Source organism: Microcaecilia unicolor, chromosome 13, assembly GCF_901765095.1.
Source record: "Microcaecilia unicolor chromosome 13, aMicUni1.1, whole genome shotgun sequence".
Taxonomy (NCBI): Eukaryota; Metazoa; Chordata; class Amphibia; order Gymnophiona; family Siphonopidae; genus Microcaecilia; species Microcaecilia unicolor.
This window is the reverse complement of record NC_044043.1, coordinates 48606012-48619220: the sequence shown is the minus strand read 5'-3', so window position 1 is coordinate 48619220 and position 13209 is coordinate 48606012. Positions and strand designations below refer to the sequence as shown.

The window sequence follows — 13209 nt, the reverse complement described above, 5'->3', positions numbered from 1 at the left end:
GCTTTGAAAGGAACCTTACTATGGCATTTAAATGGTTAAAATGACACATATGTTACTGGTCTGTAATGACAGAGTGACCTATTACTTGAATATAATGTATTGTGGCAGTGAGAGAAAGTGGTCCGTACATTTAGGGAATGACTTCTGGAAGGACAGGCTCCGTGGGGATCTAAGTGATTATGTGACACTGCCTTGTTCAGACAACACTTCTTTACTCTGCTCTACTCTAGAAACGTTATGTGATACTTTGTTCATGTAATTTGTTTCCACTGTGGCTCTCTGGTCCTTTGCCACTAGCATTTCTATTGTAGGGAGGCAGGCAAACATCTATTATAACTTTGGATCTTTCCCGTGCTTACAGCAATCCACTCATATACAGCAAAATATTTAACACTGCATGTTAGAACTAGATATATTTGTTTTTTGTTGTTTCCATTCTTTTATAGGTGTATTCGACACAAGAATGATTGGGGTGCAATCATTTTGGTTGATGACCGTTTCAGAAGCAACCCTAACAAATACATAGCTGGTAAGGTCCCTTTATAGAGTATAGGAAGAGACAGAATTTGTTATGGAATCCCCTATTCATGTTTTAGTTTTCTTTTGCATGGTAGTTTTCTCCTCCCAGTGGCAGAATTTCAAATTCAAGAAAATGTCAGAAAGGGGCCCCACAGTGGGAGGTTCCAGCTCAGAAGATCCAGAGGCAGCTGCAACCGGGCCCTCTGCACCCTTGGACCCAGCTGCACTGCAGGGACTACTTAGGCAGAATTTATGCTACTGTCTGCTCATTTGGGCTTTCAGCTCAACTGGAACTAGGTTTTGTTGGGCATCGGTTCCCTGAGCCTGAGCCTGCATTTGCAATTATTTAGGGCGTTTGCTTCTATTTTTATATCCCCCTTCCAATTCAGTTAAATCACTGCAGCAACTGTCCCTGGCCAGGAACCACAAACTGGGCTCCCTTTGTAACCTGACTATTATGACCCCTACGTCTGGGCATTAGGTGTCTTAAGTGACAGCCGAAGCTGTCTTCCTCCTCCAGTATCTCCAGCAGAAGCTTGGTCTAGTAATCAAGTCCAGATAGTCCACAGTAGCTGTGCATATTAACACTACTGATAAGTCACCTGCTGGCCTGCCTGCCTTCTTTCTCTCTCTCTAAACTCCAGTGTGTGATGAAAGGCTAGCTATGTGGTCTGATGTTTCACGTTCTAGGATTCCAATTAAAAACCCTTTAGTGTCCAGTGTTCCCATATGGCTTATTACGGGAACATTGGACACTAAAGGGTTGAGACATGCCAATTTTGAGGCCTAGCTTTGACTCCACTGATGCTCAGTATGAGCAGTTCTGGGAATGGACAGAGGAGCTGCACCTGGTGCCTCTTCCTGTAGTGAATAATTAGTGGATAGATTACACACGGAATCAGAGCAAGCTGCTCATCAAATGTTGATTTTGTGTGTTTCCCCATTAAGGGACCCTTTTACAAAGTGCCAAAATATTTCTATTTTTGTAGTGCCAGTGTGTACCCAGCAGTAATCAGGCAGTGCCACTCACTGCCCAGTTAGTACAGGAGCCCTTACCATCACCTCAATGGGTGGTGGTGATAAGGGCTCCCCCCTCCCCCCCTGAAATGGCCATGTGCAGGCCCACTTTTGCCACAGATTGGTAAAAGGGGCCCTAAGTCACTGCAGTGCAAACTGATACTGATTTACAATAACTATACCATTTCAAAATATCTCTGAACAAATTCATGCTGCAAAAACATTAGTCACCCATCCCAGACCATGACAGCAGACCTTGAAGTCTATATATTGCTTAGTAATTATTACATAACACATATATTACATGACAATTAGCCACAACTTAAAATACTTGAAATAGTTGATATCTGGGCTACAAGTGTGGGGGGGGGGAGAACTGTTACTTGGGCTCCTGTTCTTTGTATACTTTTTAAAATCTGTAATACACTTTAGCTATTGAGCTCAGAGTGAGGAGTAACCTCTACAATACTTTGTGATTCTGAGGATAGAAAACTAAAATGGTAATGACATTCAGGTAACCTGTAATAGCTGCTAGTTAGCCAGTAGGGGGAGCTCAGATTCTTTCTTAGAAACAGAGATGTGTGTCTTTGAAGCCAGGAAGGAAATAGAGCAGAGACACAAGTATTCAGATCATCTACTCTCAAGGAGCTGAACATTTTGAAATAAGCCTTCTAGGTATTAATTGTGGAAGAAAGAAGTATCTCCTGAGAGAGGAAAAAATATATAGGGCCCTATATTTAGCCCTTATACACAAGTATTCAGGTCATCTACTCTCAAGGAGCTGAACATTTTGAAATAAGCCTTCTAGGTATTAATTGTGGAAGAAAGAAGTATCTCCTGAGAGAGGAAAAAATATATAGGGCCCTATATTTAGCCCACAGCAATAAGGGACTTGTAAGTCATGGGCTGAATCAGCTCTGGATATTTAAAGTTGTGACATGTCCAGCCCCCCAGCATTGAATATCCGAGAGAGTACGGCAACAGCCAATATTCAGACCAGTGCCCGGTTAACTTGGCAGATAGGACAGCATTTTTACTGTTGTATCTTTATCTGCTTACTTAGCCAGTTAGCAGACTAAATATCGCTACTAAACAGCTAAGTAGCAGCTCTACCTAAACTCTAGACCAGTGGTTCCCAAACCTGGTCCTGGAGGCACCCCAGCCAGTCAGGTTTTCAGGATATCCACAATTAATATTCATGAGAGAGATTTGCATGCACTGCCTCCACTGCATGCAAATCTCACTCATGAATATTCATTGTAGATATCCTAAAAACCTGACTGGCTAGGGTGCCTCCAGGACCAGGTTTGGGAATCACTGCACTAGACAAATAAGGGAATGATCAGTTGTAAGCGATATTCAGCGGCACTAATGTTTAAGTGGCCACTGAATATTGGCAGCTGGCCAACTCAGTAGGGTAACTGACCTCATAAGCTTTAATGTACTTCAATGTTGAAATGGATAAAGTATTGTTTTGTAGTAGAATGTAATTACAAATCTAGCAGTTTTTGCAAAATAAAACTATTAGGCTGAATAGATGTAACCTTTATGCAATAGCACATAATTATTTCTACTTTCACTTTTTAATGTGAACATTTAGGGAGGAATTTTGTAAAGAACTTTCTGTAAAGAGTGTTTTACATGTGGGAAAGGCATTTGGTAGAATTGCAAAGCTGTATATGTACATAAAAATATGTACCAAAAGATTTTGCTTGCTTTTACATCGGTCATGCAAAGGTATTTCCAGGACCGTGTCCTCACACAAAATAAACCCAAATTTACACAATCTTCAGAGCAGGTGTAAATTTGTTCATGTGAATTTGTATACTGTTGAGGCTGGCTCTGGATGCCTATTGTATAAAGGCACAGAAGTGCCTTTGTTGCCGTTAGGACGTCACTTAGATGCCATGTTATAAAATTACCCTTCTTAGGGCTTTATGCTAGAAGAGTACACTAAGCTTCAGCCCACAGCATTTTAAGGCTTTCACAAAAAAAAATCTTTCACTCCTCATGTAGTAAACTAATGGCATGCAAATTACCTTAGCATTAAAAAAAAAACTTGCTCTGACAGTAAATACAGCACCCACCGCTGCGATAATATACAGCAATTTGCTGCCTCATGAGTAAAATTTCGCCCTTCCTCTCAATGAATGAGCTGAAAGAGGCTCATATGCATACAGGAAAGGAAACATTGAACAATTTTTTTTAACCCCAACTGGGATCCCTGATTTTCACCCATAAAGAGTCCTTGAACTTATATTCTCCATCCCCATCCCAGACTATTTGATCTAGGGATCCCAACACAGATAAGCTCACACTCCTTGAAACAAATACTTACCTGTTCTCAAGACTCATAATCCTTGTCCTGCCATCAACTTGAGAAATGACACCTGACCCCTAGAGATGAGTTGGGATGTGTCTCTAAGGGCTAGCCCCCCCCCCCCAAAAAAAAAATAAGGTATTGCCTCCATATTTGGCAAACAACCCTTAACAACGCATCCTGATGCACTGCTAGGAGTCAGATACTACCATTTTTCAAAGTGGCTGTAGGACATAGTAGATGCCACTGGATGTCTCCCTGGACAAGCTAAGTATTAGTCCAAGGATATTTGTGGGGGGGGGGGGGGTCAAGGTGCATTGTGAACCTCTCTAGTTTGAAGGCCTCCTGGTAACTTGATGAGGTGCTTTTCTTTCTTTTGGATTTGTTAATGTTCCCCCTACCCATTTATGGGAGGTCTGACTTCTCTTATGAGCAGGTGCGGTAGAAAACCCTTTCAGGGAGCTGTGCTTGTATGTACCCTTGCCTTTTAGAGCAGTGTCCATAAAATGGCACGGTGGGGAAATGAAGGCTACAGTAAAATGGTTGTTTTTGGAAGAAATATTTAACTGTAGTTATGAGAGATTTATCTATGTCTATGCACACTGGTACTTGAAAGTTAAATAAAAATTTAAATGACACAAAATAAAAGTGAGTTCAGTATTCAACAAACATTGTTTTCAAAGTGTTGAAGAGGGAATCAGATCCAAACAAAATGAACAGAGGGTAAACTTTGCATGGAAATATTTTCATGCTATTCTCTAATTAATCTGTTCAATATAACGCAACTACCAGCTGTTGGATGAATTGTTTCATAGCACTTCAGTTATTTCATTTTTTTTTCTAGGATTGTCGAAATGGGTTAGGCAACACGTTCAGCACCATGCAACCTTTTCTAAAGCATTACAGTCTTTAGATGGTTTTGCTAAGCGCTATCAGAAAAGCATTGACTCTGCACTGCATTGCAATGGTGATTCTCTGCATGAGCAGTCAAGTTTGAGAGACCTGTCACTAACTACTTCTGTACTGGAGGCAACCATTCACCCAACTCCTGATAATCAGCCTGATGCCCCTGTGGAATGTGAAATTTCTCAGGAAACTCCAGCTGCCCAGTCTTCTGCTGTCCCTACTGTGTCTTCATCTACATGCAGCCAAAGTCAAATCACCAGACCAAATAGCAAATGTATGTATTCTGCCAATTATTACAGCTGACTGGTAATTCTCTGTACAGTTCCCATATGGTGTTACAAAATAGAAGCACAGAACTTTGAAAGATGCTGCCTACAATTGTTTTTCAATTAATGTATTGTTTTAACTTAAACTTTGAGGGATGTACATTTTAAAACGCTTGTCCCCTCTTTTTACAACTTGGCACCTATTATTAGGTACCAACCCCCAGATTCTATATATGGTGCCTAAAATGGCACACCCAGCTTAATTGGTTAACAAGCCAGTTGGGGCTGATAATTGCCCACTAACAAGAAATTGTTTACACTAATTAGAATTTACGCTTGCAGCTTTCTAAATGTATTCTGTAAAGTGGTGCACATAAATTCTAATGTGAATGTGCGGATCTCAAAAGGGGGCGTGGCCACGGGAGGGTCATGAGCGGGTCTACACGCACTGTTATAGAATATGCCCGATCCGCACCTAAGTTAGGTGTGGGTATTTACACCAAGTTTTAGTTGGTGTAATGGTCGCACCTAAATTTTAGTTGCAGGAACGGGTGTTATGTGTATTTTATAAACAACGCGTAACTTTCAGCGAGGTTTATAGCGGTTTTTTCCTGAGCTGATTTTTTTTGGTGCCATATATAGAATTTATCCCCAAGTACATACATAGTTTATAAAATAGTAGCACTTAACGTGCGTCAGAGGCACCAATAGTTGCATTTACATCCATAAGTGCTGGGCTCTATTCTATAAAGTCAGCGCCAAAGTTGCTTAGCATGTAATTGCAAGGGGGGGGTTATAAATGTAGGCGGAGCATGGGCAAGCCATGGGCATGTTGCCAAGTGATGTGTGAAGAAACTTATAGAATACTATCAGTATTCTAGATTCTAGTATTATAGATACTATCAGTATCACTTTGGTGCACCAATTTACACCAGCCATTGAGCTGCCAGAAGTGGGTGCACCTATGCACTAGTATTTTATAACAGTTTAGGTATGCTTAAGTGCAGTTACAGAATTGGTACCAAGCACGTCCCATTGTGGCGTTTACATCTTGGTACCAAATTATAGAGTTGCCCCCTTGGTACATGCTTGGTTTATTGAAATTCAAATGCATGGTATCTGTAATTGCTATGTAAAGGAGCGAATGGTGTGGAGGAAAGTGAAGATGCAATGTGGAATTTGTTGTTTCAGGCATTCCTTTTTTTAAATTGTATGACAATATTACATCCATTCATGCAAGTAAGAAGAAATAATCCAAAAGTCACATACAAATAATATCTTCCCTGAAATCCACAATCCTAAGGAGAAAAAAAAAAAGGAGACCAAAGCAAACATAGCAACTAAGATATCAACCTAGAAATAAGAAAAAAGAAACCTTCCCAAAAGAGAGAATGGCTTCTTGTCACATTAAATCCACTACAACAAGATCATTTCTAAGGGCAGAAGTAAAAGATATGCGAGCTATACTTTTACTATCTAAGACATCATAAAGTAGAATACATTCTTGTGGGGGGAATCCGGTCTACCACCGGAGGAGGCTTGCTTCTAAAATATTCCCTGGTGGTCCAAGTGCACCCTCCTCTCCCCACCCATTTGCCTCCCCCTCTCCCCACCCATTTGCCTCCCCCTCTCCCCACCCATTTGCCTCCCCCTTTCCCCACCCATTTGCCTCTAATTGGGAGGAAGGAGTGATGCCTACTCGCTCCTGCCTCGTGTCATCATCTTCTAAAATGACACGGGACCTCTAGTGGGAAGCACTGCCTTATTTAATAGACTGATGCACTGCTACAGTTGTGGAGGAGTAGCCTAGTGGTTAGTGCAGCGGGCTTTGATCATGGGGAACTAAGTTTGATTCCCACTGCAGCTCCTTGTGACCCTGGACAAGTCACTTAACCCTCCATTGCCCCAGGTACAAAATACCCTATATAATATGTAAACCGCTTTGATTGTAACCACAGAAAGGAAGTATATCAAGTCCCATTTCCCCCCCCCCCCCCCCCCTCCCTTTACAATTCAGCTGCTGCCTTGTGGAAGATGGTGGTGCCAGAGGGATGAGCAAGTGGGTATCACTCCAGCCTCCCAACATTTAGTGGTTGGGGGTCCACTTGGACCACCAGGGACTATTTTTGTGGGGTTGGGGGGGATGGGGCTAGTGGCCTCTCTTGGGTCCACCATGGATCTTGCATGATCTAAGGTATAAAGTGCAGTACTTCAGCTTGGTTTACTTTTTTGCTCCCACACTATATCTTGACTCCAGCCCTGAGCTGGCATAAAGAAACAGCACTAGAAGTGTTAAATACCGCACTAGATTTTTTTGCATTGGAAGCAATTTCTTATTGAGCAGTGTGCATGCTCACTGTGGTAAACTTTAATGCAGTCATTTAATGCTGATTTCTTGCACTAAAATGTCTTATTGCATAGAGAATAAGAATACTGCAGGAAAATCAGGAATAAACCGCTACACTAAAGGCTAGCACAGCATACTGTACAGGAGCCCAATATGCTATGCCACATTTTGACTGTATAGAATTCTGCTTACCTAATAACTGTGCTAATTGTCTGGTTTAATATGTTAATAAAAGGAATAGATCACAACAGTGAAAAGGTAAAAATGTGTATCAAAACCCCCGACGTGGCCATGTTTCACCCACTACTGGGCTGCATCAGGGAATAAAAACTAACATAGTAAAGACTTAAAATCATAAATAAACATAAGAATATATACCATTAAAAATCAATAAATACATAATTAAAAAATAAAATGACACAATTAAAATACAGTTAACTTAGTTTTGTAACTGATAAAAAAAACCTATATTTATTCATTATTGATTTTTAATGGTATATATTTTTTTATCCCCTGATGCAGCCCAGTAGTGGGAAAAAATGTGACCACATCGGGCATTTTAATAAACCTTTTTACCCTTGTGATCCACTCCTTTTATTGATATTGACTGTAGATTTTTTGAGCCTCTCTTGTATTGGCATGTTTAATATATCAACAGGCCTTTTCTGTCTTCTGTGCATTTTCTCTTTCTGATTACAGATGGCCAGAAAATTGGTGCACAAATTATTTCCCTTTCCCACCCCAGAAGTTCAGCCATTAAAGGTTCCACTACCAAATATGAGAAGAAGAAAGGAAACAATCTGACAAATTGTAACTCCATAAAAAACTACTTAATCCATAAGCCTCTCACCTCCACCCCTCTGTCTTTTTCAGCAAGTAGTAGGAACCAAGATGACTGTTTTGCTGAAATTCCTTATGATGATGGGTGCCAAGAATCAACCTTAACCTCACAGACAGTAAATCCACTGCAGAACTCAGTAATTGATTTGACCATAGAGATGGACAGAGCCATCGACCATTCAGAAGCAACACCGGAGAAGAGGACATTTCCTCCCACACATGAAGTCATAGAGGCGGACATTGATCTTACTATGGTGAGGGAAAAAGCTGAAATGTTGGTAACTGTTGAAGACAAAACTGAAGATGAAATCATGTATTTCACACCTGAACTTTATGATGATGATTCTGAAAATGGGCTGGATTCAGAGACCGAAAAGAATGAATCAGTACTTCAGAATGTTACTGGAAAAGAATGGGCTGGAGAGGATAAGAATGCAGTTGGAGGCTCTGTTCTCTCAGAAGATCTTTCTGAAGCCTGTTCCTTAAATGTTATACACTCGGATAAAGAGCTGGAAACGTGTAATGCCAACATGAATGCAGGAATGGATAAACTGGTGATTTGTGAAGAAATTCAGAGGGGCTTAGGTAGCCATAATGGCAGTGATTCTACTGCAGTTGAACCAGATCAAACACAACTTCAGAAAAAGGAGACCACAAAGAAATGTAGCCTTTCCAGATCAAAAAACAAAGGTGTGTCTTCCATCCTGTTTAAGTAATGATAACCATATACAACTTCATGAGGGATCAAATTGAAAATAATTATGGCAAGAACTTTTTTTGTCTATTTGGGAGGAGTTTCTGAGATCAGCCAGGGTGTACTGATCTTTGGGCACTTGTTCAGTTCAAAGTGTTCATGGTTGTTTGGTTGCTTTAGTTCTGCACTGCCTAGAAGATATCCAAGTGTGTCCTACCCAAATAATTTGAATTGTAGTTTGTTTTTAATGAGGGTCTTCAATATTGGCGCACAATACTCAAATAATAAGAAAACTAAATGAATCACCTGCTTTTGGGTAAACAATGCTCTTCTGTACCTCAAAGTGTTTTGTTTTAACATACAGTACGGCTTTAATTTTCCTTTCTAAAATAGAACCCAGGGCAATAAAAACAACACTGCACAGTTTAACATTTTAGCATATTTTGAGCACATTAGGGGGTCTTTTACTAAAGCTTTAGCCCAAGTTATCTGCAGCAGGACCTATAGGAATAAAATGGGCCCTGCTGCAGATAACTTGAGCTAAGCTTTAGTAAAAGACCCCCTCAAATACAAAAACACACATTATCATTATACCAACAGTGATTTCATTGGGATAAAATTCTTTTAAAAAGTTATCAAGTCTTTCAATAACTTTTAAGACTTTTTATCTTGGAATAGTGTGTTTTCACCTTCAAATTTTAAAATAGGGAACCTTCTTAGCATCTTGTGATTACATAGCCTGGGCATTCTAAATAGGTTAAGGAAGCAGTCCCTTGAGGACATATCAAAGTAAACATCTCTACCATACTGGAGAAGGAGAGTTATTAATTTCTAGATCCATGCTGACAGGTTATTATGTGTTTTGAATCAGTTTTGTATGGAACTTAAAGTTTTGAGCATATTAATGACGTTTCTGTTAACATGTAATAATTGTGTTGAAATATTTCCTTACATATGGTGGCAGGTACTGTATTTGCTTTTTATCATGACGGTTCGTTTGTAGTACTATTTTTGGCCATATTTTTCTTCCCTTAAACAATGGTGTTTCAAATTGTACAAACCACTTGAGGCAGCAGTTCTTCCAAATCGTGCTGTATTTTTTTTTTAATATCAAAAATCTTTCATAAAACTAAATCCGTTATTCTCAGTTTGCTTCCTTTTAATTCTCCGCTCGGTGTGTGTTTCTGCATGGTTTACAGCAGGTTAGTTGGAAAGAGACCTAGGGTTGGATTGCAGAACATTTTCACCACAGGCATAAAATGAAAGAAACCCATTTATTAGCTTAACCTATAGGTTTCTTCAAATGCAAAAGAAATCTTTTGGCACAGAAGACTTGTGGCTTTCAAGTCTTTTGGTAAAAGGAATCGATGTACTTTTGTAAAAGTTTATTCTGTAAATAGATGAGAGAAATGTTGGTATCATCAGCATCGTTTCTTATGTTTTCTTTCTGTTTGCAGAATGGTTAGGTCTAGAGTCCAACCAATAAGGACAGTAAAAGAATAAACTGTTCAGAGAGGCCAAAGAAACAGCAGAAACCAATCAGTATGTCAAAAATATTTTATTCACTAATCAATGTTTGAAGTTACTGCTTGCATCAGGGGTACAACATCCAGCATACTTGGAAGATGATATGCATTACTGTGAATCCAATATTCAATCTGGGTGTGTAAAGCAACAAAATTCAAGCTAAAAATAGGTACCCCTGATGCAGGCAGTTGCTGAAATGTGCCTGCATCAGGCATCTCTTTGTGACTAATTTATTTTTGCCATACTAGTTAGTTTCCGTTATTTATTTGACCTCTCTGGTGTCTGCTGACCAGGTTGTTCTTTTACTATCCCTAGAGATCTCAGTGACAGAGTGGACAAATAAGTTTTAAGAAGTACAAGGTCTCATAGAGTGTATTTTTCTCCACTTTGGTTTTAAGATGATTGTTGTAAATATAAAGTATAGACATGGATGATAATGTGATAGCTATAACATTCCTTGGCTTTCTATGTATATCTATACCAAAAGCAAAGGGAACCAATCCCCACTTCACAAAACTTGTGTACTAACAACCAAAAACAGAAAGCGGAAAAGCTGTCACTTTATACAAAAAGAATCTAAGTGGAGTTAAAACCTCATATGCCCGAGCAGTGATGTTGCAAAACCATTTCTGACACTGCTTATATCATCTGGGCTGTAGCATAATCATTGGTCTTTTTTGGGGGGGGCTCAAAAAGAACTACGGGGAAGAGGTTTTGTTATAATTGAAACAACACTGATACAATGATCCCCTGATGAAACCGATGGTGAAACGAGCTCCCGTTGGGATCTTCTTCATATAAGTGCAGTTTCACACCATTCATGAATGTTGAGTGCCTGTAAAATTTATATACACACATTTTTCATGGTTGCATTGTTCTCTTAGTGCAGGTTTTTTGACCAATGATTATGCTAAAACCCAGATGATATAAGCAGTGTCAACAATTGTTTTGCAACATCACTGCTCGGGCATATGAGGTTTTTCCTCCTTTTAGATTATTTTTGTATAAAGTGACAGCTTTCCCACTTTTTCTTTTTGGTATCTAAGTGAATTGCCCATAAACACTTCCTCATCCAAACCTGATTGGCTTTAGGGGCATCCAACCTACAAAAGCTACTTTGTGCTTTTGTGTATATACTTTTAATAGCCAGTCCTGATCTGAATCATAAACAAAATCACCAATAGTGTCTCCTTTTCTGATCCTTAAAACTACTTGATCACTCACTGTTTAATAAAGATTCTCTTTTGATTGTGTTGTTTTCATCAGACTAGCATAAGAATTATGCAATGATGGTTTTATATGCCAGCTCTAAAGACCACATCTGTCCCTCCTTCCTTCTCCAGCTGCACTTTATGATATATTAGTTATTTTATTATTTGTTTTTTCCCTTTGAACTATACCAAATAATCAACACAAAAATATGGTGTCACTTTTTTTCACTATAACAAATTTAAACATTACTGACTTACAATGAGGCTTGAAGAATTCTGGAAATTATTAAAGTTTAACTGTGTGGTTTTTATAGCAAATAAAATATTTACAAAACTTTAAAAACTAAAAATGATATAAAATTAGTAGTGTGGTTATTACAGTAATTTTATTCCAAATTCTTTGCTTTTCTTCATATTTTTGAATGTTGTATTTTGTTTTTATTCATTTTAATTTGTTTTAATCTATATGTATAGCAAATATCATGTAGATCTTGGCATTGGTATTTTAAAATAAGTTTTTCTTTATCCTAAATGCACTGAAGGATTGAAAGTCCGGAGAGTGTATAAAAGAAGAGGAACCAGGAAAGCTAGTAATTAAGAAAATAACATCAATATAGGAGACAGGTAATATGCATTGTATAAGCATAGAGAATGTCTTAATATTTGTTAATGACATTAAAGTACTGGGACTAGCCCAGTACAGGAGAGTCAAGGTTTATCTTTAAAGCAATCTCCTGCTCAGGGCTTTGTTGAACACCAACATCCAGAAATCACTAAAAAGTAACCTATTCAAAAAGGCATACCCTACTGATCCAACTTAAATGGCCGAACACAGTAACACAACAAAACCAAAGCTCATACTAGACATAACCTAATCTATTCTCCCCTACAATTCCCTAATGTGTCTGTTACAATGATCTTTATTCTACCACTAAATCACTTTGTATTTGTTCATACCGGAATTGATGATCGCCTTTACGGTACTATGTAAGCCACATTGAGCCTGCAATTAGGTGGGAAAATGTGGGATACAAATGTAATAAATAAATAAATAAGTCTCTTGGAAAATCACAGGTATTTGGGTCTGCTATAAGAAGTTATAAGTGTGAGAGAAAAGGAACATAGAGCTATATATGAATAAAGGCCCACAACACCTTGGCTTTTTCCCCCCTCTCATCTAGGCTCTCATTAAGGCTGGAGAAGGCTACAGCTGAGCTAGAAGTTTAGGAATTGAAGATTAGCTATTCTAAAGGATGCCACAGCATTTCAGTACTTGTCATTTCTTTTAGGTATGTAAATATTTATATGTCCTATGGGTTAAAAAAAGACACTATTGTAATCAGTTTCTAATCTAACTTTGTTTACACTGGATGTTTTAAACAGTAGAGGCATGAAGCATGACAGAATATGTGAATGCTCATGCCTCAGTTGTGCTTGAGGCATGAGACTGGGTGACTTTAACCACTTGAGAATAATATGGGCCCTGGAATGAGCATGGTTCTCTTTATAAAATGGATTTTAATTGTTAAAAGTCTTTGTTTACCCAATGTGATGTGTAAACT

The 13209-nt window shown here is 38.8% G+C and overlaps 1 protein-coding gene across 4 annotated transcripts in view; it reads left to right on the top strand.

Moving 5' to 3' along the window:
- The window catches only part of BRIP1 (BRCA1 interacting protein C-terminal helicase 1), a 146437-nt gene extending 133502 nt beyond the window's left edge, over window positions 1-12935 (top strand). For 2 of the 4 annotated variants that reach the window (XM_030185693.1, XM_030185690.1), the window contains 5 exons: window positions 447-529; window positions 4701-5036; window positions 8075-8905; window positions 12190-12271; window positions 12829-12862. In XM_030185693.1, the coding sequence (XP_030041553.1) occupies window positions 447-529; window positions 4701-5036; window positions 8075-8905; window positions 12190-12245 (1306 nt within the window). In that variant the 3' untranslated portion in view covers window positions 12246-12271; window positions 12829-12862. Of the gene's footprint in view, window positions 1-446; window positions 530-4700; window positions 5037-8074; window positions 11110-12189; window positions 12272-12828 lie in introns of those variants that run through there. The other 2 variants (XM_030185692.1, XM_030185691.1) reach the window with 2 other exon arrangements.
- The last annotated feature ends 274 nt before the right edge of the window (window positions 12936-13209 follow it).